This window comes from Pectinophora gossypiella, chromosome 10 (genome assembly GCF_024362695.1).
Source record: "Pectinophora gossypiella chromosome 10, ilPecGoss1.1, whole genome shotgun sequence".
Taxonomy (NCBI): Eukaryota; Metazoa; Arthropoda; class Insecta; order Lepidoptera; family Gelechiidae; genus Pectinophora; species Pectinophora gossypiella.
The window spans coordinates 1579306-1604338 of NC_065413.1; the positions used below are offsets into that span (position 1 = coordinate 1579306).

Below are 25033 nucleotides of genomic sequence, written 5' to 3' on the forward strand. Positions count from 1 at the left end.
TTTGGACACGTAGAGCGGATGAAGGATAATAGAATTGCAAAAGCGGTATATAAAGCGAAAGTTGATGGTAGGGCTGGCAGAGGAAGACCGAGAAGGACTTACGATGACCAAATTGGAGATGTCCTTAGAAAAGGTTTAATACGATCTACTCTGAAGCAAGAGAAGTGTGTCAGGATCGAAGCAAATGGAATTCTATAGTCTCTGCTTACCCCGGTGGGAAATAGGCGTGAGTTTATGTATGTATGTATGTATGTAGACTTTATACTCCGCACTAATTCGTATCGGTGCCGAGCTACATTTACCTCACCCCCGCGGCCCCGTTGGGTCTCGCTTTAGCCTAAAAGGCGGTAAGCCGTTAAGGAGTACGGAGGCGCGTGTGGACTGTCCATCTCGCTTGCACTTACGGTAAGAACGAGATTTTTGTACGAAGTGTCTAGGCTGAATCTGTACGGTAGCTACGGTTAAATAAATCCATCTTTAGACGTATTAAAAGTGGTTGCAGTCTGACTTCTTACTAACCTACTTGTGGCTTTGCCATTCATCATTAAGAATAATGAAAATAAGTTGATATACCTAAGTAAGTTTAGGAGTTTCAAATGAAACGTAGCATGAAACACATATGACACATAACATATAGATAAGTACATAATGAATTAGAAATCAGAATAAAAAAAATGCTCAAAAAGACAACTTTAAAAAGTACCTAAATAATAAATATGTAGATCATATTTTTTGATCCTTTCTCCCCACAAAATAACCTTTCAAGTAACATAGGCAGGAAGTACATTACCTAAGCTTTTTGTAAGATGGCACCGGATGAATTGGCACCGTTATAATACACCGTTATTTTAGTTGAACAGAAACTTTACAATAAAGGTTATTATAAAGTTAGTGATTATTTAGAAGATATGAATACATGGGATTAACTATCTGAGAACTGATATTAGGCAGCTAAATTACTCAATTGTATAACCATATTTTATGTTTTTTTTAAAGAACGTCTAGGGCTCTGTGCCGAGGTTTTTCTTGTAGCTTCTTTTCCCTGGCTGTAAGAAGATGCAGTAGTTTTAGGCGGATGAGACGTTCGTTATGTAAAAATTGACGATTCAAAGTGTAACGATGTTACCTACTGAATAAAGACATTTTTTAATTTGAATATAAAATGTCAGCAGTCCCACATGACCGTGTGCTAACTAACCTCCTGACACGAGTTCACGGGCGATTGACTCTTAAGTGAGAGTTTCTGGACGCGCCCGACCCGCCGTTTCCGGAGCAGGCGCCGCCGCGTCTCCGTCCGGTTGCCGTTCGCGCCAAATGAAGACAACATGGCGGCTTGAACACCGGACGCGGGAAACTCCACTGTAAGTATTTATGTCTCTTCAATGAGGGATTTTCTTTTTATTTATTTTTAAATTTCTGCTGGATAGATGGCGCTGAACTTAGTAGGTTACTTCAAGGAACGGAACGTTATATTAAGAATTTTTGATTTTCTTCGATGTAATTTTGAAATCATAAAACGAAAGATCATCTCAGGCCTTTACATCTTCATCAGATGATTCAAACAGCGTTTCTGTGGCAGCTTTTAAAATGGCTGTAAAGTCCGATGCGAGAGCGACAGTAGCGGCCGCACGACTGGCATTGTAGTTGAGGGGTATTAGATGGGAAATCGGCCCTCTCACTTCTGACGAAACGAAAGATACATATCACAATAATTTTATCAAATCAAATACACTTTATTGCATAGAACTTAAAGAGCCGTGATAAGGTCGGTCATTGACCTCAGCTTACACGAGAGAATACCAGCTTAAATAACTTAAATAACTATTAAAGAGTAATTAAGCTATTTTTATTTACGAATGTAAATAAGTATAAAAAATGGTTACATGGGCGCCATCGGTACGGCAAAGCAGTACGGAAGGGGAAAGTCACAGGGACTACCACCTGGAACTTCACAGAAGGCAGCAGTAACTGTCAGTATTCAGAGGCGGAGGACAGGAGTCCTAGTACGGCTTTGAAATATACTACTCTGGGTGCATCCCACTCGCGACAGAGTACTGCTGGGCAGAAGGCAAGAGGGAAATCACTGCCTTATTTTCCCTAAAAAGTAACAAGAGAGGAATGCTACACCGACAAGATCGTGGCTCTTAAGAGCCACTAACTTAAGTTAGTGATGATAAAAATGATAAGTAAATAAACTGTTTTATGTTTGTACGTACCTACCTACTTAATTTTATAAAAGACAAAGTGTCTCTCTATCGTTTAGTAACAAGGTACAGGTAATTGTTTAAGTAGGTATATAAAATGTATGTAAATAGTAAATATATACCTACCTTTTTATTCTTTTCACATTGTTTTTCTCTGGCCAAGTATAGTTACCATTTGCCATTTGTGGCAAATCTACAATAACACACGTCAAAAAAAAACTATTGTTTTGTGTGCACTGAAATTTATTATGCCACCTGTACTTTGTAAACATATAATTTAAGTACTTAATAATAATATATTCTAAGTATATTATATTATATGTTTATTTATCTGTTTCACTTATATTTTTCAGTAAATCAACATTGACAATTATTATAAACGTTCTTAAAAATATATTTATTTTATTCGTGACTTTAAAATGAATCATAGTAATTAATCAATTAAGTACTTAGCTATTTATTGGTGGATGCCATATATAAACTCACGCCTATTTCTCACCGGGGTAAGCAGAGGCTATGGAATTCCATTTGCTTCGATCCTGACACACTTCTCTTGCATCCTCCACATTCATCAATCGTTTCATACACGCACCGGTTCAAAGTAGATCGTACGGAACCTTTCCTAAGGACATCTCCAATTTGGTCAAGGTAGGTCCTCCTAGGTCTTCCTCTGCCAGCCCTACCACCAAACTTCGCTTTATATGATAATACTTTCGTAATCTTATTATCCTTCATCCACTCTACGTGTCCAAACCAACTTAACATTCCCTTCTCAATCTTAGTCACTAAAGCATCATTTACACCATATCTCTCCATACACATACATACATACATATTTTAAATTTATACATTGCCACATTAAATATCTACTCTTCTGGATAGCACGTCAAAAAAATGAAGATTTGACAGGTCCGGTTTTATACGGACCTCTAGAAATTATTTTAAAAAAGCCAAGAACAGATGCAACAGAAGTTCATTACCGTTGAATACTGTAGCACAAGTGTAATCAATAATAAATTAACTTACAACAATGCATGTTGTCGAATGAGTGTCAAATGGTTATTAATATTATTTACTTATGCCTTGTTTTTTTTACACAGTGCCCTCTGCTTTGTGCGATGAGACTATATAACCGTGATGACATTAAAAAAATACATATCCATTCGTCATGAGGCTTGCCATCAGTCTACTTGCTTTAACGGTAAGAATTACACATAATATAAGCTTACGACTATATCCCAATCGGGGTAGCCAGAGGTACATCGCAAGACGAATTAAGTACCCACAGCTTACCGAACATCCTCTCTCTCTTTATATAATAGCTGCGCTCTTGTCGGTGGGGTACTTACTCCATACATTACTTTATGGCCCCTAGTTTGGTTAGGACATTACAGGCTGATCACCTGATTGTCCGAAAGTAAGACGATCCGTGCTTCGGAAGGCACGTTAAGCCGTTGGTCCCGGTTACTACTTACTGATGTAAGTACGTAGTCGTTATATGAGTCATGTCAGGGGCCTTTGGCGGCTCAATAGTAACCCTGACACCAGGGTTGATGAGGTTGGTAATCCACCTCACAACCCACACGATAGAAGAGAAGACTCCATAGATAGGGCGTGTAGAAAGGTGGTTGTCCCAATCGCCTTCCGTAACCGAGCATCCTGTAAGAATAAATAAATAAAAAACATCACCACCACCGCCCGTAAGTATTATTCTTTATTCTATGACCACCCGTCACCAGTGATGAAAAAAAACTCTAACATTATCCAGTAGTAATTTTTTTTAAAATTATTATTTCAGGTGCTTCTCGCGACATGCGCACAAGGCTTTCGTTGTGAGTAAAATTACTTACTTAAATATGTTTTTAAAATCAAAATATTTTTACAGCTTTTACATATTTGATACCTACTGTTAGATAGAAAAGAACCGATCGAGCTAATATCTGAAAGATCACTACACTACGCTAACGAACGTCACAACACTAGCTTACTTACTTTGACATATCGAATTCTTCCCGCCTATTGAGATTATTGTAAAATGTTAACTTATTGAAATATAATCTCTAATTGTACTGAACAAGTCCTTCTGTTTAATACTACATAAACATCGAATCTGACCGTACATTTATCTACCTAATTATCACACGTTCTGTATCATATTATGTCAAACTGAAACGGAAATAAGTAAATCAGAGGAAGATTACTAATTTAGTAACTCACAAAGGTCAACTTCTTACTTATCTAAATAGGTAACATACCTAAACAAAACTTATATATTACAGTTACTGGCAGTCATGATAATCAAATCCAGTCGAAGCCAGTCTGTCGTTGCACCTGCTATGCCGATAAATCGTTAAATGATAGCAACGATAATGATGATGATGGAAACGAAGATACCCAACCTGCGCCGAGTCATCCAGATCCTGAAGACAGTATACAAGCAACAGTTTTAAGCGATAATGATGATGATAATAACAACCCAGAAAATCAATCCGAAGGGGAACCCAATGATCAAGATCAAGAAAACCAAGCCGGACCAACTCAACAAGACTATGTAATTGTCGACCGACCACCCCCACCACCACGTGAAAGTAATACTTATGAAGGCACGAGCCGAACTAAGTCTAGCTATGATTCGAGCAATGACGGTACATCGCAGAGTGACAACAAAAGTTCATATGTCCAGAAACCAGATGGATCATCCAAATCAACCAACGAGTATAAGAACAAGTACGAAGATTCTGGAAAGTCAAAATACGACGACGAGTCAAGCAGTAACGATAAATCAACGACAATTGGAGGAGGACAGAAAACAACAACGGAAACCGATTGGAAGTCAAAGAACCAAGGAACCAACGAATACAAGAACAAGAACGTTTCGAAAGGCAAAGACACCAGAACCGTAGATGCTGACGGCACTATCCGCCAGGATTCGGAGAATTCGTCTAAAGGTACTTCATCCTCCAGATCTAAATCTAATTCGGACTATACGTCAACAACCAAGACTAAAACTGAACCAGTCAACAAGAGCCCTCAGGACAGTGGGCCTGTACCCATTCAAGAAAAACCAGCTGGACCGGCAAGACCGGACACTGTAATTATTGGCCCACCAATTGGACGTCCATATCCTCCACCTTATGATAGTAGCACTTATGAAGGCACGAGCCGAACTAAGTCTAGCTATGATTCGAGCAATGACGGTACATCGCAGAGTGACAACAAAAGTTCATATGTCCAGAAACCAGATGGATCATCTAAATCAACCAACGAGTATAAGAACAAGTACGAAGATTCTGGAAAGTCAAAATACGACGACGAGTCAAGCGGTAACGATAAATCAACGACAATTGGAGGAGGACAGAAAACAACAACGGAAACCGATTGGAAGTCAAAGAACCAAGGAACCAACGAATACAAGAACAAGAACGTTTCGAAAGGCAAAGACACCAGAACCGTAGATGCTGACGGCACTATCCGCCAGGATTCGGAGAATTCGTCTAAAGGTACTTCATCCTCCAGATCTAAATCTAATTCGGACTATACGTCAACAACCAAGACAAAAACTGAACCAGTCAACAAGAGCCCTCAGGACAGTGGGCCTGTACCCATTCAAGAAAAACCAGCTGGACCGGCTAGACCGGACACTGTAATTATTGGCCCATCAATTGGACGTCCATATCCTCCACCTTATGATAGTAGCACTTATGAAGGCACGAGCCGAACTAAGTCTAGCTATGATTCGAGCAATGACGGTACATCGCAGAGTGACAACAAAAGTTCATATGTCCAGAAACCAGATGGATCATCCAAATCAACCAACGAGTATAAGAACAAGTACGAAGATTCTGGAAAGTCAAAATACGACGACGAGTCAAGCGGTAACGATAAATCAACGACAATTGGAGGAGGACAGAAAACAACAACGGAAACCGATTGGAAGTCAAAGAACCAAGGAACCAACGAATACAAGAACAAGAACGTTTCGAAAGGCAAAGACACCAGAACCGTAGATGCTGATGGCACTATCCGCCAGGACTCGGAGAATTCGTCTAAAGGTACTTCATCCTCCAGATCTAAATCTAATTCGGACTATACGTCAACAACCAAGACTAAAACCGAACCAGTCAACAAGAGCCCTCAGGACAGTGGGCCTGTACCCATTCAAGAAAAACCAGCTGGACCGGCTAGACCGGACACTGTAATTATTGGCCCACCAATTGGACGTCCATATCCTCCACCTTATGATAGTAGCACTTATGAAGGCACGAGCCGAACTAAGTCTAGCTATGATTCGAGCAATGACGGTACATCGCAGAGTGACAACAAAAGTTCATATGTCCAGAAACCAGATGGATCATCCAAATCAACCAACGAGTATAAGAACAAGTACGAAGATTCTGGAAAGTCAAAATACGACGACGAGTCAAGCGGTAACGATAAATCAACGACAATTGGAGGAGGACAGAAAACAACAACGGAAACCGATTGGAAATCAAAGAACCAAGGAACCAACGAATACAAGAACAAGAACGTTTCGAAAGGCAAAGACACCAGAACCGTAGATGCTGACGGCACTATCCGCCAGGATTCGGAGAATTCGTCTAAAGGTACTTCATCCTCCAGATCTAAATCTAATTCGGACTATACGTCAACAACCAAGACTAAAACCGAACCAGTCAACAAGAGCCCTCAGGACAGTGGGCCTGTACCCATTCAAGAAAAACCAGCTGGACCGGCTAGACCGGACACTGTAATTATTGGCCCACCAATTGGACGTCCATATCCTCCACCTTATGATAGTAGCACTTATGAAGGCACGAGCCGAACTAAGTCTAGCTATGATTCGAGCAATGACGGTACATCGCAGAGTGACAACAAAAGTTCATATGTCCAGAAACCAGATGGATCATCTAAATCAACCAACGAGTATAAGAACAAGTACGAAGATTCTGGAAAGTCAAAATACGACGACGAGTCAAGCGGTAACGATAAATCAACGACAATTGGAGGAGGACAGAAAACAACAACGGAAACCGATTGGAAGTCAAAGAACCAAGGAACCAACGAATACAAGAACAAGAACGTTTCGAAAGGCAAAGACACCAGAACCGTACATGCTGACGGCACTATCCGCCAGGATTCGGAGAATTCGTCTAAAGGTACTTCATCCTCCAGATCTAAATCTAATTCGGACTATACGTCAACAACCAAGACTAAAACTGAACCAGTCAACAAGAGCCCTCAGGACAGTGGGCCTGTACCCATTCAAGAAAAACCAGCTGGACCGGCTAGACCGGACACTGTAATTATTGGCCCACCAATTGGACGTCCATATCCTCCACCTTATGATAGTAGCACTTATGAAGGCACGAGCCGAACTAAGTCTAGCTATGATTCGAGCAATGACGGTACATCGCAGAGTGACAACAAAAGTTCATATGTCCAGAAACCAGATGGATCATCTAAATCAACCAACGAGTATAAGAACAAGTACGAAGATTCTGGAAAGTCAAAATACGACGACGAGTCAAGCGGTAACGATAAATCAACGACAATTGGAGGAGGACAGAAAACAACAACGGAAACCGATTGGAAGTCAAAGAACCAAGGAACCAACGAATACAAGAACAAGAACGTTTCGAAAGGCAAAGACACCAGAACCGTAGATGCTGATGGCACTATCCGCCAGGATTCGGAGAATTCGTCTAAAGGTACTTCATCCTCCAGATCTAAATCTAATTCGGACTATACGTCAACAACCAAGACTAAAACCGAACCAGTCAACAAGAGCCCTCAGGACAGTGGGCCTGTACCCATTCAAGAAAAACCAGCTGGACCGGCTAGACCGGACACTGTAATTATTGGCCCACCAATTGGACGTCCATATCCTCCACCTTATGATAGTAGCACTTATGAAGGCACGAGCCGAACTAAGTCTAGCTATGATTCGAGCAATGACGGTACATCGCAGAGTGACAACAAAAGTTCATATGTCCAGAAACCAGATGGATCATCCAAATCAACCAACGAGTATAAGAACAAGTACGAAGATTCTGGAAAGTCAAAATACGACGACGAGTCAAGCGGTAACGATAAATCAACGACAATTGGAGGAGGACAGAAAACAACAACGGAAACCGATTGGAAGTCAAAGAACCAAGGAACCAACGAATACAAGAACAAGAACGTTTCGAAAGGCAAAGACACCAGAACCGTAGATGCTGACGGCACTATCCGCCAGGATTCGGAGAATTCGTCTAAAGGTACTTCATCCTCCAGATCTAAATCTAATTCGGACTATACGTCAACAACCAAGACAAAAACTGAACCAGTCAACAAGAGCCCTCAGGACAGTGGGCCTGTACCCATTCAAGAAAAACCAGCTGGACCGGCTAGACCGGACACTGTAATTATTGGCCCATCAATTGGACGTCCATATCCTCCACCTTATGATAGTAGCACTTATGAAGGCACGAGCCGAACTAAGTCTAGCTATGATTCGAGCAATGACGGTACATCGCAGAGTGACAACAAAAGTTCATATGTCCAGAAACCAGATGGATCATCCAAATCAACCAACGAGTATAAGAACAAGTACGAAGATTCTGGAAAGTCAAAATACGACGACGAGTCAAGCGGTAACGATAAATCGACGACAATCGGAGGAGGACGGAAAACAACAACGGAAACCGATTGGAAGTCAAAGAACCAAGGAACAAACGAATACAAGAACAAGAACGTTTCGAAAGGCAAAGACACCAGAACCGTAGATGCCGATGGCACTATCCGCCAGGATTCGGAAAATTCGTCTAGAGGTACTTCATCCTCTAGATCTAAATCTAATTCGGACTATACGTCAACAACCAAGACTAAAACTGAACCAGTCAAAAAGAGCCCTCAGGACACAACAGGGTCTGTGCCCGTTTCAAGCAACGATCAAGTACAACCAGCTGGACTGGCTAGACCGGGCACTGTAATTGTTGGCCGACCAATCGTGCCAATCGTTCGGCCATATCCTCAACCAGATGAAACTCACACTTATGAAGGCACGAGCCGAACTAAGTCTAGCTATGATTCGAGCAATGACGGTACATCGCAGAGTGACAACAAAAGTTCATATGTCCAGAAACCAGATGGATCATCTAAATCAACCAACGAGTATAAGAACAAGTATGAAAATTCTGGAAAGTCAAAATACGACAACGAATCAAACGGTAACGATAAATCGACGACAATCGGAGGAGGACGGAAAACAACAACGGAAACCGATTGGAAGTCAAAGAACCAAGGAACAAACGAATACAAGAACAAGAACGTTTCGAAAGGCAAAGACACCAGAACCGTAGATGCCGATGGCACTATCCGCCAGGATTCGGAGAATTCGTCTAAAGGTACTTCATCCTCCAGATCTAAATCTAATTCGGACTATACGTCAACAACCAAGACTAAAACTGAACCGGTCAAAACAAGCCCTCAAGACAAAGGGCCTGTGCCCATTCAAGAAAAACCAGCTGGACCGGCTAGACCGGGCACTGTAATTATTGGCCCACCAATTGGACGTCCATATCCTCCACCTTATGATAGTAGCACTTATGAAAGCACGAGTCGAACTAAGTCCAACTCTGATTCGAGCAATGATGGTACATCGCAAAGTGACAACAAAAGGTCATATGTCCAGAAACCAGATGGATCATCTAAATCAACCAACGAGTATAAGAACAAGTACGAAAATTCTGGAAAGTCAAAATACGACAACGAGTCAAGCGGTAACGATAAATCGACGACAATCGGAGGACGACGGAAAACAACAACGGAAACCGATTGGAAGTCAAAGAACCAAGGAACTAACAAATACAAGAACAAGAACGTTTCGAAAGGCAAAGACACCAGAACCGTAGATGCCGATGGCACTATCCGCCAGGATTCGGAAAATTCGTCTAGAGGTACTTCATCTTCTAGATCTAAATCTAATTCGGACTATACGTCAACAACCAAGACTAAAACTGAACCAGTCAAAAAGAGCCCTCAGGACACAACAGGGTCTGTGCCCGTTTCAAGCAACGATCAAGTACAACCAGCTGGACCGGCTAGACCGGGCACTGTAATTGTTGGCCGACCAATCGTGCCAATCGTTCGGCCATATCCTCAACCAGATGAAACTCACACTTATGAAGGCACGAGCCGAACTAAGTCTAGCTATGATTCGAGCAATGACGGTACATCGCAGAGTGACAACAAAAGTTCATATGTCCAGAAACCAGATGGATCATCTAAATCAACCAACGAGTATAAGAACAAGTATGAAAATTCTGGAAAGTCAAAATACGACAACGAATCAAACGGTAACGATAAATCGACGACAATCGGAGGAGGACGGAAAACAACAACGGAAACCGATTGGAAGTCAAAGAACCAAGGAACTAACGAATACAAGAACAAGAACGTTTCGAAAGGCAAAGACACCAGAACCGTAGATGCCGACGGCACTATCCGCCAGGATTCGGAGAATTCATCTAAAGGTACTTCATCCTCCAGATCTAAATCTAATTCGGACTATACGTCAACAACCAAGACTAAAACTGAACCGGTCAAAACAAGCCCTCAAGACAAAGGGCCTGTGCCCATTCAAGAAAAACCAGCTGGACCGGCTAGACCGGGCACTGTAATTATTGGCCCACCAATTGGACGTCCATATCCTCCACCTTATGATAGTAGCACTTATGAAAGCACGAGTCGAACTAAGTCCAACTCTGATTCGAGCAATGATGGTTCATCGCAAAGTGACAACAAAAGGTCATATGTCCAGAAACCAGATGGATCATCTAAATCAACCAACGAGTATAAGAACAAGTACGAAAATTCTGGAAAGTCAAAATACGACAACGAGTCAAGCGGTAACGATAAATCGACGACAATCGGAGGAGGACGGAAAACAACAACGGAAACCGATTGGAAGTCAAAGAACCAAGGAACTAACGAATACAAGAACAAGAACGTTTCGAAAGGCAAAGACACCAGAACCGTAGATGCCGATGGCACTATCCGCCAGGATTCGGAAAATTCGTCTAGAGGTACTTCATCCTCTAGATCTAAATCTAATTCGGACTATACGTCAACAACCAAGACTAAAACTGAACCAGTCAAAAAGAGCCCTCAGGACACAACAGGGTCTGTGCCCGTTTCAAGCAACGATCAAGTACAGCCAGCTGGACCGGCTAGACCGGGCACTGTAATTGTTGGCCGACCAATCGTGCCAATCGTTCGGCTATATCCTCAACCAGATGAAACTCACACTTATGAAGGCACGAGCCGAACTAAGTCTAGCTATGATTCGAGCAATGACGGTACATCGCAGAGTGACAACAAAAGTTCATATGTCCAGAAACCAGATGGATCATCTAAATCAACCAACGAGTATAAGAACAAGTATGAAAATTCTGGAAAGTCAAAATACGACAACGAATCAAACGGTAACGATAAATCGACGACAATCGGAGGAGGACGGAAAACAACAACGGAAACCGATTGGAAGTCAAAGAACCAAGGAACTAACGAATACAAGAACAAGAACGTTTCGAAAGGCAAAGACACCAGAACCGTAGATGCCGACGGCACTATCCGCCAGGATTCGGAGAATTCATCTAAAGGTACTTCATCCTCCAGATCTAAATCTAATTCGGACTATACGTCAACAACCAAGACTAAAACTGAACCGGTCAAAACAAGCCCTCAAGACAAAGGGCCTGTGCCCATTCAAGAAAAACCAGCTGGACCGGCTAGACCGGGCACTGTAATTATTGGCCCACCAATTGGACGTCCATATCCTCCACCTTATGATAGTAGCACTTATGAAAGCACGAGTCGAACTAAGTCCAACTCTGATTCGAGCAATGATGGTTCATCGCAAAGTGACAACAAAAGGTCATATGTCCAGAAACCAGATGGATCATCTAAATCAACCAACGAGTATAAGAACAAGTACGAAAATTCTGGAAAGTCAAAATACGACAACGAGTCAAGCGGTAACGATAAATCGACGACAATCGGAGGAGGACGGAAAACAACAACGGAAACCGATTGGAAGTCAAAGAACCAAGGAACTAACGAATACAAGAACAAGAACGTTTCGAAAGGCAAAGACACCAGAACCGTAGATGCCGATGGCACTATCCGCCAGGATTCGGAAAATTCGTCTAGAGGTACTTCATCTTCTAGATCTAAATCTAATTCGGACTATACGTCAACAACCAAGACTAAAACTGAACCAGTCAAAAAGAGCCCTCAGGACACAACAGGGTCTGTGCCCGTTTCAAGCAACGATCAAGTACAACCAGCTGGACCGGCTAGACCGGGCACTGTAATTGTTGGCCGACCAATCGTGCCAATCGTTCGGCCATATCCTCAACCAGATGAAACTCACACTTATGAAGGCACGAGCCGAACTAAGTCTAGCTATGATTCGAGCAATGACGGTACATCGCAGAGTGACAACAAAAGTTCATATGTCCAGAAACCAGATGGATCATCTAAATCAACCAACGAGTATAAGAACAAGTATGAAAATTCTGGAAAGTCAAAATACGACAACGAATCAAACGGTAACGATAAATCGACGACAATCGGAGGAGGACGGAAAACAACAACGGAAACCGATTGGAAGTCAAAGAACCAAGGAACTAACGAATACAAGAACAAGAACGTTTCGAAAGGCAAAGACACCAGAACCGTAGATGCCGACGGCACTATCCGCCAGGATTCGGAGAATTCATCTAAAGGTACTTCATCCTCCAGATCTAAATCTAATTCGGACTATACGTCAACAACCAAGACTAAAACTGAACCGGTCAAAACAAGCCCTCAAGACAAAGGGCCTGTGCCCATTCAAGAAAAACCAGCTGGACCGGCTAGACCGGGCACTGTAATTATTGGCCCACCAATTGGACGTCCATATCCTCCACCTTATGATAGTAGCACTTATGAAAGCACGAGTCGAACTAAGTCCAAGTCTGATTCGAGCAATGATGGTACATCGCAAAGTGACAACAAAAGGTCATATGTCCAGAAACCAGATGGATCATCTAAATCAACCAACGAGTATAAGAACAAGTACGAAAATTCTGGAAAGTCAAAATACGACAACGAGTCAAGCGGTAACGATAAATCGACGACAATCGGAGGAGGACGGAAAACAACAACGGAAACCGATTGGAAGTCAAAGAACCAAGGAACTAACGAATACAAGAACAAGAACGTTTCGAAAGGCAAAGACACCAGAACCGTAGATGCCGATGGCACTATCCGCCAGGATTCGGAAAATTCGTCTAGAGGTACTTCATCCTCTAGATCTAAATCTAATTCGGACTATACGTCAACAACCAAGACTAAAACTGTACCAGTCAAAAAGAGCCCTCAGGACACGACAGGGTCTGTGCCCGTTTCAAGCAACGATCAAGTAGAACCAGCTGGACCGGCTAGACCGGGCACTGTAATTGTTGGCCGACCAATCGTGCCAATCGTTCGGCCATATCCTCAACCAGATGAAACTCACACTTATGAAGGCACGAGCCGAACTAAGTCTAGCTATGATTCGAGCAATGACGGTACATCGCAGAGTGACAACAAAAGTTCATATGTCCAGAAACCAGATGGATCATCTAAATCAACCAACGAGTATAAGAACATGTATGAAAATTCTGGAAAGTCAAAATACGACAACGAATCAAACGGTAACGATAAATCTACGACAATCGGAGGAGGACGGAAAACAACAACGGAAACCGATTGGAAGTCAAAGAACCAAGGAACCAACGAATACAAGAACAAGAACGTTTCGAAAGGCAAAGACACCAGAACCGTAGATGCCGATGGCACTATCCGTCAGGATTCGGAGAATTCGTCTAAAGGTACTTCATCGTCCAGATCGAAATCTAATTCGGACTATACGTCAACAACCAAGACTAAAACTGAGCCAGTGAAAAAAATATAAAATTATGGCTGTCTTTATTAAAGTAGCATCAAAATTGTTTGATACCTGAATTTTAATATCGTTTAACATTAATATGTTCATACTTACCTAATTTCTTATTTTGTGTTGTATTAAATGATAAGTTTTTCGGCTTGAAGGTTTGGTTCTAATGGTTGTTTTATTTCATTCTTCCACAATTTTTTAGCAAGTACAACATTTTTCAGTTGTAGCCTCCTTCCAAACAAATATATTGCATCCACAGACTGCGACATTTTGTGTGCTTGTTGTTCCGCCTTGAGTGAGTCTTCACTGGAAAGGCAAAATTATATAAAAGCCAAACTATCCTAAAACAGCAGTCCATGTTATAATATGTACTGTTAGACATAGAAATTTAAAAACAATGTAATTTTACGTTGACGTCACCCAAATTTTACAAATTGGTAAAAAGTTATGGTAAAAACACGAAAAAAAGTCTTTAAACTGATTTTCTTAAAATGACATTTTGGCGCTTACGTAATTGTACCTTTTTAGTGACGGTATGCTTTTAAACAGTATTCAAATTCCAAATTCAAAAATATCTTTATTCAGTAGGTAACATAGTTACACTTTGAATCGTACATTTTTACATAACGAATGTCTCATCCTTCTAAAACTACTGCAGCTCCTCACAACCTGTATAGCCGGGGAAAATAAGCTGCAAAAAAAACCTCGAAAGAAGCTGCAAGTACTGTCCGGTCAAGTAGTTGATGTCGCCTACAAAATACCAGGCAAAAACACAATCTGTCCCAGTCAGCGGCTATGCGCAGAACCTGTCGCATAGGCTTAGGAAATATCAATATCGCTGGTGAACTGCCCAAAGATGGTAACGGTCTCCGTGGTCCAGTGGTTGAGCGTTGGGCTTACGAACCGGAGGTCCCGGGTTCGAATACCGGTGGGGACATATCACAAAAATCACTTTGTGATCCCTAGTTTGGTTAGGACTTTACAGGCTGATCACCTGATTGTCCAAAAAGTAAGATGATCCGTGCTTCGGAAGGCACGTTAAGCCGTTGGTCCCGGTTACTAGTTACTAACGTAAGTAAGTAGTCGTTACATGAGCCATGTCAGGGGCTTTTTGCGGCTCAATAATAAACCCTGACACCAGGGTTGATGAGGTTGGGAATTCACCTCACAACCCACGCGATAGAAGAAGAAAAACGTAAATAAACGGAAAATAGGCAGATAACATTCACCCAATTGAGTTACCTGGAGATGCACGCCAATTAGTGTTGTGCAATCGTGGTATCGATGATTTTATCTCGATATCGCCCTGAGGGACGCCCACGGAGCGTCATAATTACCGAGCTCGGTAACGATTGGCGCCCTCTAGTGAATTATGATGCGAGACATTTACTGATGCATTTATTTATGTATTGGCCGGTAGGTTTGGATTCTGCTATAGAAACAAAAGTATCTTTATACATTGTTTTAAGTTTAAGAAAGAAAGAAAGAAACATTTATTATTTAGGACACCACAGACACGGATACACACGACACACGGACACGGAGTTTACACGGTTTTTATCATAATTAAAACACATAATAACGGGTTCTTACCGCGTTTAAAATAGAGATATGAGACTCTCGATATTTTTCGACACTGTTGCAAGTGCCATGATCACGGAATGTCGGACAGTGTTGAAATATCGGGGGTCTCATATCCCTATTTTAAACGCGGTAAGAACCCGTTATTATGTGTTTTAAAAGTATCTTTGTTCAATTTAAATTGAACGTGAATTTAATTACCTACTTACTTAATTTCTACTAATTAGTTGTTCTGTAAGTACCCAAAGACTAAATAAAAAACGGGACTTTATTACTAAGACTCCACTGTCCGTCTGTCCGTCCGACTTTTTTTTGACCTTTCTTATTGCAGATGGCATTAACTACTTGGCCGGACAAATGGGGAGCGCTGAAAGCTCTCACCCGGTACAACGTCGTCCGTCCGACTGTTACTAAGCTGTATCTCATGAATCTAGATAGTCAGATAGTTGAAATTTTAACAGATGATGTATTTATATTCCCGCTATAATAAATACTAAAAACAGAATAAAATAAATATTAAGGGGGCTCCCATACAACAAACGTGTTTTTTTTTTGCTCGTTTGCAGCCGTAATAAGTAGACGCTTGAAATCTTCACAGAATATTTAGTTTATAAATAATTAATAATTAAAATTAAATTAATATTTAAGGGAGCTTCGATACATAATGGCCGCTTGGCCGTTTTTTTTATCACCTTTCGCCGGACGCCTATTTCTCGTCATCCTAGTCATTAGATTTTTCATTCCAGTTTTAAGATCACAGTCTTCAAATCCGTAAATACATTCACAAAAAAAAAAAAAACATTTGACTGCGATGGCGTTTCATCCCAATGTCGTCTATCAGTAAGAGACAAATTGATGATGTGCTTCAAGATGGCGCATGAGCTTCTTAGAATGAAAAGGCAAGGAGATTTTAGGAGTATTCTAAAAAAAGCTCACGACTATATTATTCCCAATTGGATTGGATTACGTCTATCTTACAATTCTATTTCAAGTAAGTTAACTCACTACACCCTTGGAAACAGAAAAAGTGTCCCGCAAGATCTTATAAAACAACAAATAATAAAATCCGACCAAGTGTCACATAACCTAATAATATAGAGTTGACTAAACAAAAAATCAAGATACGGAATACTGTGTTTTTTTATAATTAAAACACATAATAACGGGTTCTTAACGGGTTCGGGGTAAGAACCCGTTATTATGTGTTTTAATTATGATAATAACCGCGTAAACTTAAAACAATGTGTTTTTTAATATGAGTAAACGGTATTTTTAGTTATAATTACATAATAAATAGGTCAAAGGTATTTTAAACTGAAAATAAAATGTGTAAAGGTAGAATTTTCGGGACCGAATCGAGACATCGGCCATTTTGTTCACTGACACATGCACAAATGCTCTGAGCTATCGAGCCTCTAATTTAGCTCGGTGCGTTCGGAAACTCACTAATTGTTCCAAGAGCAATTACGTCTACAGTACTATATGCGTCCTAGAGCCTGTGCTTGTAGAGTCTGTAGGCACTAGTAACTATCTCTTCGGAATTCTTCTTCGACAAATATTGTCATATAGGTACAAATACAAATACAAAATGATTTATTTGTAAAACACTGGTAGAGTAGGGTGTTATACATAATAATATAGGTAAGAGCGCTGTGATCTGCCAGTTGGCGTTCAAATATTATAATAAATTAATTAAACATTAGAATTCTCTACTAATTATGCTTGCCCTTTTATATTTTTTTACATTATTAAAGATATAAATTTATTATTAATAATTGTCACAATAATATAAAAGTCAAAGTATAAAAGATTCAGTTCATTTCAAGACAAAAAATTCGTCAACCGAATAGAAGGTGTTGTTAACCAGAAACGTAAATAGAACGTGAGGTATACGTGAGGTATTGTGAATTATTTGTCTATTTACTTCACGGTATTTTACTGCACAAAAATATCTGTAAAAGTTAATAAAAAGACCGCGATAAAATCATAGAAACAAGGGAGATATGTCTTCAGTACTAAATTAAACGAGGCCGCATGCTGCCGTGTTGCCCATATGCTGGCGTGTGCAGCGGCCGCACCAAGATATTCCTGGCTGGACCGCTACATCGGGAAACCCGATGTGACATTGTCAATCCGTCACAATATGACTTCGGTAGCTTCGGTATCGCGCGACCACAACTAGCGCTCTTGTTACCAATGTATACGCAATGAACAGTGAGTAAACGGATGTAGCGGTCCAGCCAGGAATATCTTGGTGCGACCGCTTCACACGCCAACATGTGGGCAACAGGGCAGGGTTTCCTACTTGAAACCGAATACCGTTTGATCGAATATGAATTGCTCGAAAACGATAGCTCGAGTACCCATGAGATCGACAAATTTTAATCATGAACTCGATAGCTTGTCTCATCGAAGTATCAAAATCTCGAAAGAACATAAACTCGATGGATCGACGCCATGAAGGATCATTAGTTTAAAACTTAATTTATCGAAATATCGTGAGATTGAATATCGTAAAATAAGTTTATTTGTAAACCATGCTCTTCTTTGGGTTTCAAATTATCTCCATACCACATGTAAATCAGTTCAGAGGTTTAGTCGTGGAGAGGAAATTACGCCATCTCCTTGCTGTTACTTTATGTAAGATTACTATACTATATAGTCAAGCGTATAGAGAGTGGAGGAGCTCGGTGGCGCAGCGGTAAACGCGCTCGGTCTGCGATTGTTAAAGTTAAGCAACTTTCGCAAAGGCCGGTCATAGGATGGGTGACCACAAAAAAAAAGTTTTCATCTCGAGCTCCTCCGTGCTTCGGAAGGCACGTTAAGCCGTTGGTCCCGGCTGCATTAGCAGTCGTTAATAACCATCAATCCGCACTGGGCCCGCGTGATGGTTTAAGGCCCGATCTCCCTATCCATCCATAGGGAAGGCCCGTGCCCCAGCAGTGGGGACGTTAATGGGCTGATGATGATACTATATAGTTGTAACGCTGGCAGTTCTTTTAAAATCCAAACTCCATTGTTTTACTATTGTGTCTGGAAACCTCGGCTTTACGAGGATATATAATAATTTGTATGTTTGTTGTTCTGTTATGTTGACTGGCATAATAATATCTTAATAACAGTTTACTGATTGCAATATGACTCTTGTTTTTCTTATAATTTGACCTCAAATAAACAAAAAAGTGTTCTTAACTTTTACAGTTCCGTGCTTCGGAAGGGTCCCGGCTGCATTAGCAGTTGTTAATAACCACCAATCCGCACTGGGCCCGCGTGGTGGTTTAAGGCCCGATCTCCCTATCCATCCATAGGGAAGGCCCGTGCCCCAGCAGTGGGGACGTTTATGGGCTGGTGATGATGAAACAAAAAAGAAGAAAATCGATCTCATGAACAGAAAAGGGTTTCAACCAAACCAGAGCCGTTCAACCCTTTTTAAAGTTCCGGATGCTGAAAGAAAAAAATACGGACATTAAATCGAGAAGCAATAGTTTTAGAGAATCCACTGGTACGAGAACACATTTTAATGAATAAGTTTTTTTCAGGTTCGTTAGTGTTACCAAATTGGAAACTTATAACTAGTACTTGGCTTAAAAGTTATACAAGATTATTGGATTTTACAACGCTCAACCACTGGACCACGGAGGCCGTTTTGTTTGATGTCTTAAATGTTGAACAGCTGAGAGCCCTCAGCGCTTCTCATTTATCTGGTCAAGTACTTAATACCATCAGCGGGAAATCTACAGTTAGTCATTTCATAAAAAAAAGGAATCGTTTGGCGACCGTTGCCTAAAGTGGTCTTAATAATAAAAAAGTTTATTCAGGTAAAGTGGTCATGTCAATGAGGTGTGGTCATTTTGGTTTTCATTCATTGTGGTGAGTCCATAGAGTCACTTAAAACTCCAACAACAAGTTCTAATTTTGAACATGCTGACCACAATGAAGTTTATTAATTTAATATTGGACTCATTTTAGTAACCCACACTAAATTGAGTATAAACCACAGATAGAACCAAACCGCATTAAATTCATACCTATTCAATTAATTAGCCCGCATTGTTTTATGCATTATTATAAGTTTGACAACGATCTCTCTCCATTTATAGGATTATGGTTTGAAAGTGCGTATATTAAACTATAATAAACGTTAAAACTAAAAAGTGTCCGACAACCCTATTACTCTATAGAGGCGACCAATCAGCTCTCGAGAACAAACATTTCAGGGTCCCGATACCGACCTTTCAATTAACGCTTTACTCTCACTATAAGGTCGCAGGTTCGAATCCAGTATTGGCCTAAACCTATCATTTTCGAAATTGCTTTTCGAATTCGTGTTTGGTTCATAAAGGAAAACATCGTGAGGAAACCCACATAGCCGAGAAATGCGTTTCGGAGGTATGTGACCTAACTTGTATTGGGTTGGGTTTCTCTTCGCGGGTTGGAAGGTCAGACGGGGTTAGTCGCTTCTGTAAAAAACCGGACCTGTCTAATCTTCAGGTTAGATAAGCGGACCCTGTGGAAAAGGGGTAGCGCTAGGGAGATGATGATGAGGGTAGATTAATTCTTCGAAATATAATACTCTCAGTGCGTGGCACTTAGCCGACGTTCACGCCCAACTGGCGGCACCCTCGGACCTGTGAGAGCCCTCAGAGGTTCCCACTCATCCGACCAAGTAGTCAATACATTGACAAGTTTACCTCAACCCCAATGTGTAGTGTCTGTGTAAAACGAGGCTTTTTGTATGAAGCACACAAATACATTAGTACATCCCAACTATTAAAACATATTCATTAGTACTAATGTAACATATTCATTAGTACTAATGTATAAAACATGAATATGTTTTAATAAAACAATAATAAAATAAAGAATGATGGTAGTAAAATTTTATTACTGGTTTAAAACATATTAATGTTTTAATAGTTATGATTTGTAACTCCTCCTGCCCAGCCTGACGTAAGTATCAAAGACACAATTTAAAAAATATAGTTTTCAGAATTAAAGTAAATTGAACCCGTAACCTCCAGGGTTGGTCGTGCAAAGTACATCTATTAAACCACCGAAATCGTAAAGCTTCCATTATTACAAAACAGCAATTTCGTAATCAAAACACAAGGGCAATAATAATCATAATTTTGTACACAAAATTGTGCCAGCGATTTAAACAGCGTTCGTAATATTAAAATGCCGTTTATAGATGCAAATTTTGGAATAACTTGCAACACCAGAGCGCGTTAATTGGCAACTCTGGCCGCCGGCGATCTAATTGTCCAAATTACCGACAAACGGATGACCGTCCGGTCCAGTCCGGACGATGGAACCGATGCTATTTGCGTCGGATTAGGTGATAATGCGATTTGGAGCACAAAGGGATCGTAGTTTACTCTTATTATGTTCCCGGTATCGAGTTACCTTGATCTAGGTGTAACAGCCTAACAGGTAACTCTCTCTCTACCCCGATACCGACCCTGCTGTCGTGGTCGACGACTTCCCCCAATCAGCGCTTATCGCTATCGACCCACTAGAGTCGATTAATTCTTTCAAATATTTTTCCTCTCAGACGACGCCCTGAGCCGAGGTTCGCGCCCATCTGGGCACCCTCAGGCCTGTTGTCTTAAACGTTGTAACGGGTGAGAGCCTTCAGCGCTCCCCATTTGTCCGGCCAAGAAGTTAATGTCATCTGCGGCAAATCTACAATAAGTCACGTCAAAAAAAAGGGTAACTCTCTAGGTGTTAGTAACACCGTAACGAAAACTTTAGGAGTTACTTTAGTCCATTCTTAGTTGATATCAAATGGAATTTCCTGTCGGAAAAATCTTAAAATACTTAGCGCTTTTTAAATTATTTTCAGTTTCATATTGTGCTTTAAGCTGCAATATTTACCCCAAAATATAAAAATAAAAATGACAAATTATTAAAAACCTTCAATGTAAATAAACAATGTGAACACACACAATCTTTTCAAAAACATTTCCAACAAAAAAAAAAATAGAGTACCATCGCTGGTACAAACAAACACAAGTAGGCGCTCCAATGTTTTTTTTCATTACGGAGCAGGTGTCACTAATATACCCTGTATGATTCTTTTTTTTATGACATAACTCATTGTATTAACTCATTATATACCTATCATATACATACATAAACTCACGCCTATTTCCCACCGGGGTAAGCATGTAATCGAATGAACTACTTAAGTACTAATCTTTTGTTTCTCTCTTTTTTCTGTGTCCATCCATTTTTGTGATCTCGAAAATTGTGTTTCCGTAAGTACTTTACTATATTTAACGTTAAAGAAGTTGTTTGCCACTATAATTGTAGTTATTTAGTTATGCTGTGTGCACTATTGTGGATATTAGATTAGTTCTGGGGGGTTACAATGGCTACATCAAAGCAATTCATCTAGAGAAGCAATATTGCTATTTGACATAATTTACGTACCTATATATAAGTACGTGCGCAATGCAAACAAATGTGGCCTTTTTAATCTCTCTATACTCTGTATTCTATAGTTCTGTTATGTGTTATCTATTTTCTTTTTGTGTACCTAATATATAAAATAAAAAATAAAATAAATATAGATTACCAAAACAGCACTCCCAGTACCCAGTAATCCGAAAATTGGTTCGTTAGTATTATTTAAATAAATCAGAAATGAAACAAGGAAACGGAAGTCCATTCAAATTTATAAAGCGAGCGCCAATGTGACTGCAATGAACTTTGGAAAATTTTCCTATTTTTTTTCTTCTTTCCTTTAATTGTGCCTACAGAGCGGAACGGAGGGAATTATTGAAAAAGTTAGCATTTTTCTACATTGCCATTTGTGCTGCGTAGACGGGCGTTCGGAACGCTAATATTTTTTTATAAACGATGAGTAATTATGATGGACTGTTAGCAAATAAATAACATACGTAACACAAATAAATGTAAATGAAAAAAAAAAGTAATGAAATGATGTGAATGATGCGGAATAAATAAAATTGAAATTGAATTGTTTCGTTCATCTACTTAACTTTCCGGGCATATCGTAAAACCCTTCAACATCAGTATTTTATCTATTATTTATATATTAGTATTCCGTACTTCATCTTGTTTCGTCAAAAGTGACCGCTAGTTGTCTTCTTACTTGTAGCTCCCCATTAGGGACTATGGGCGCGTTTATATATAGATAAACTCAAAATTGCGCATATAAAAATGTAAAGTAAATTGATTGGTTAACAAAATACGATATTTTTCTCTTCGGGTGTTTTCCGTGAAAAAAACTAGTTTATTTATGACTACGTGGCGTTTATAAAACCGCGGCGTTTATCCGCCCGTCTGTACTCCCGGAAATGGAACCGCGGGTTGGTCTCGACTCGTTTACGTTTCCACCTTGCCGGCACGTAATAGACGCAAAATCGTAAGGAAAACAACTTTGCCCATTACACCCTGAACCGTGCAAGAAAGAGGGTATTGGGCATAAGCGGATATAGGGTTCCCTGATTGGATTCTGCGGTCTGTTTGTCCGCACGGAATATGACGTTAGTCCGTGAATTTTATTAAAGTTCAAGCTAAAACCCGATTAAAGCGCCCTGTCCAAAGACATGAAAACTTGCTGGATGGATAATGCAAGAATGAGAGAAACTTTCGCCGATTATTATTCTGATCAAAATAAAGAGAAGCAATATGCTTAGGTACCAACATAATTTTATACATAATTTGGCGGTTCAATAGCAACCTGACACCAGGGTTGATGGGGTTGGTAATCCACCTCACAACCCACAGGATTGAAGAGAAATCATTTTTACATATTATGCTTCTGTCATTCATTACATTGTATTGTGGAATAATTATGTACCCGAGTAATAAGAAAATAGGTATTATCACGTTAAAGCTGTTACCTGTTGTGTGTACCTTTTAAATAAATAAATAAATAAATAAATAAATAAATAACGCCATCTATATTGTTTTTGGTGAACGTAGCCTGGAAAGTTCCTCATAACTCCAATATCGCTACATCTCATCCATTGCACCACAACTAATGCCCCTCTTGGAATCACGTCCTGATTTTTAGAACAAAAAACGTAAATGTATTATTAAAATGAATTGGTTACTTTAGGAAGTCACTGCTGGGGCGCGATCCGAATGCTTTGTTTTCGGTAAAACCGGTAAAAACGGTATACGGTTAAACCGTTGAACCCCGGGAAGTGGTAACTTCGCCCGTTAGTTCCCCTTCCTTTCCAGACTAATAAAGTTTTTGTTACTAAACTGGCACTGAGTTTTCTTTCGATATTGTGAAACAAATGAGTTTTGCTACCTATAGGAAAGGTAGGTAAAATGAAAGTGGTGTTATGAAAATGCAGATATGTTTCAGAAAATTTATAAAGTGGTGTTTACCTGAAGGGCACAGCTAGATGTTATAGACCGGTGAGCATGAGACAAAGAAAACTCCCTTGAATTTGTACAATGTATATTTTTAAATCTACAAATTTCATTAACCATAGGTAGGTCAAAAACCCTATGGAGGGAGACAGGTCGCGCTTTGGTCCGTCAGGTTAATTGTCACTCCGTAACAACCATGGGATATCACTATGTTTAAAACACTGTCCGTACACCTGTAGGCGCCTCACTTACTCGAGGACCTCCGACTATCAGGCCTACCTGAGGCGTTCCGGAATACCGTACAGGTGATGAGTTGAGGCCGGCTCAGGCCAGGGCGTGCTGGACGATGGCGGCGCAGCGGGCCAACTGTTACGCAGCTGGCGGGCTGCACGTCCACCGGTCAACCTCGCAGACCTTCACCGGGCCTTATCCGGAGTGTTGACAAAAGGAGAGGCGCGGCACACCCACATGCGCGCCGCACAAAGGAAAGCTTCGACGTGCAAACAACCAAGGCAAGCTCCGCCGTAAAGAAGCTTGAAATAACTTGCAAACGCAGAAGAAAACAGTAGCAATCTTCATTCACAAAATTTGTTGAAATAGTCTGATCCAATCATAAACTTCTTCTTAGATTAAAACTTGCAAAAACGTTAGACGTTAAAACTTGCAAAAACGTTAAAACATTAAAACGTTAAAAACTTAAAGAAAACAAAAACAAAAAACTTTAAAACTTTAAAACTCTAAAACTTTAAAAAAACTTGCAAAAACTTAAAGAAAACCCCATCTGCAACAAGGAATGGTAATGATTAGCATGTGTTCAGCTGACAGCGTGGCAAGGCAACTCACGAGCGTAAAACAAAGAAAATAACTTACAGGTTCATCCGGGATAGTTGGGCATCGCTCGGATGAAACCTAATCCCACCCACTGGAC

At 40.4% G+C, this 25033-nt stretch overlaps 1 protein-coding gene across 1 annotated transcript; it reads left to right on the plus strand.

Moving 5' to 3' along the window:
* Nucleotides 1-4573: 4573 nt before the first annotated feature.
* Nucleotides 4574-14336, plus strand: LOC126370366 (E3 ubiquitin-protein ligase RBBP6-like). The gene is made up of 3 exons (XM_050015203.1): nucleotides 4574-4633; nucleotides 4888-6808; nucleotides 9593-14336. Exons 1-3 carry the CDS (start codon nucleotides 4574-4576, stop codon nucleotides 14185-14187), a joined length of 6576 nt encoding a protein of 2191 aa, XP_049871160.1. The 3' UTR covers nucleotides 14188-14336.
* Nucleotides 14337-25033: the final 10697 nt, after the last annotated feature.

What these genes read in the sequence shown, in the direction of transcription:
- LOC126370366 (XM_050015203.1), top strand. Translation starts at nt 4,574, where the DNA reads ATGATGATGATGGAAACGAAGATACCCAACCTGCGCCGAGTCATCCAG. An exon ending in TCATCCAGATCCTGAAGACA is followed by an intron (nt 4,634 to 4,887) that starts GTATACAAGCAA and finishes TCATATGTCCAG; the next exon opens with AAACCAGATGGATCATCCAA. An exon ending in TTCGGAGAATTCGTCTAAAG is followed by an intron (nt 6,809 to 9,592) that starts GTACTTCATCCT and finishes ATTCGTCTAAAG; the next exon opens with GTACTTCATCCTCCAGATCT.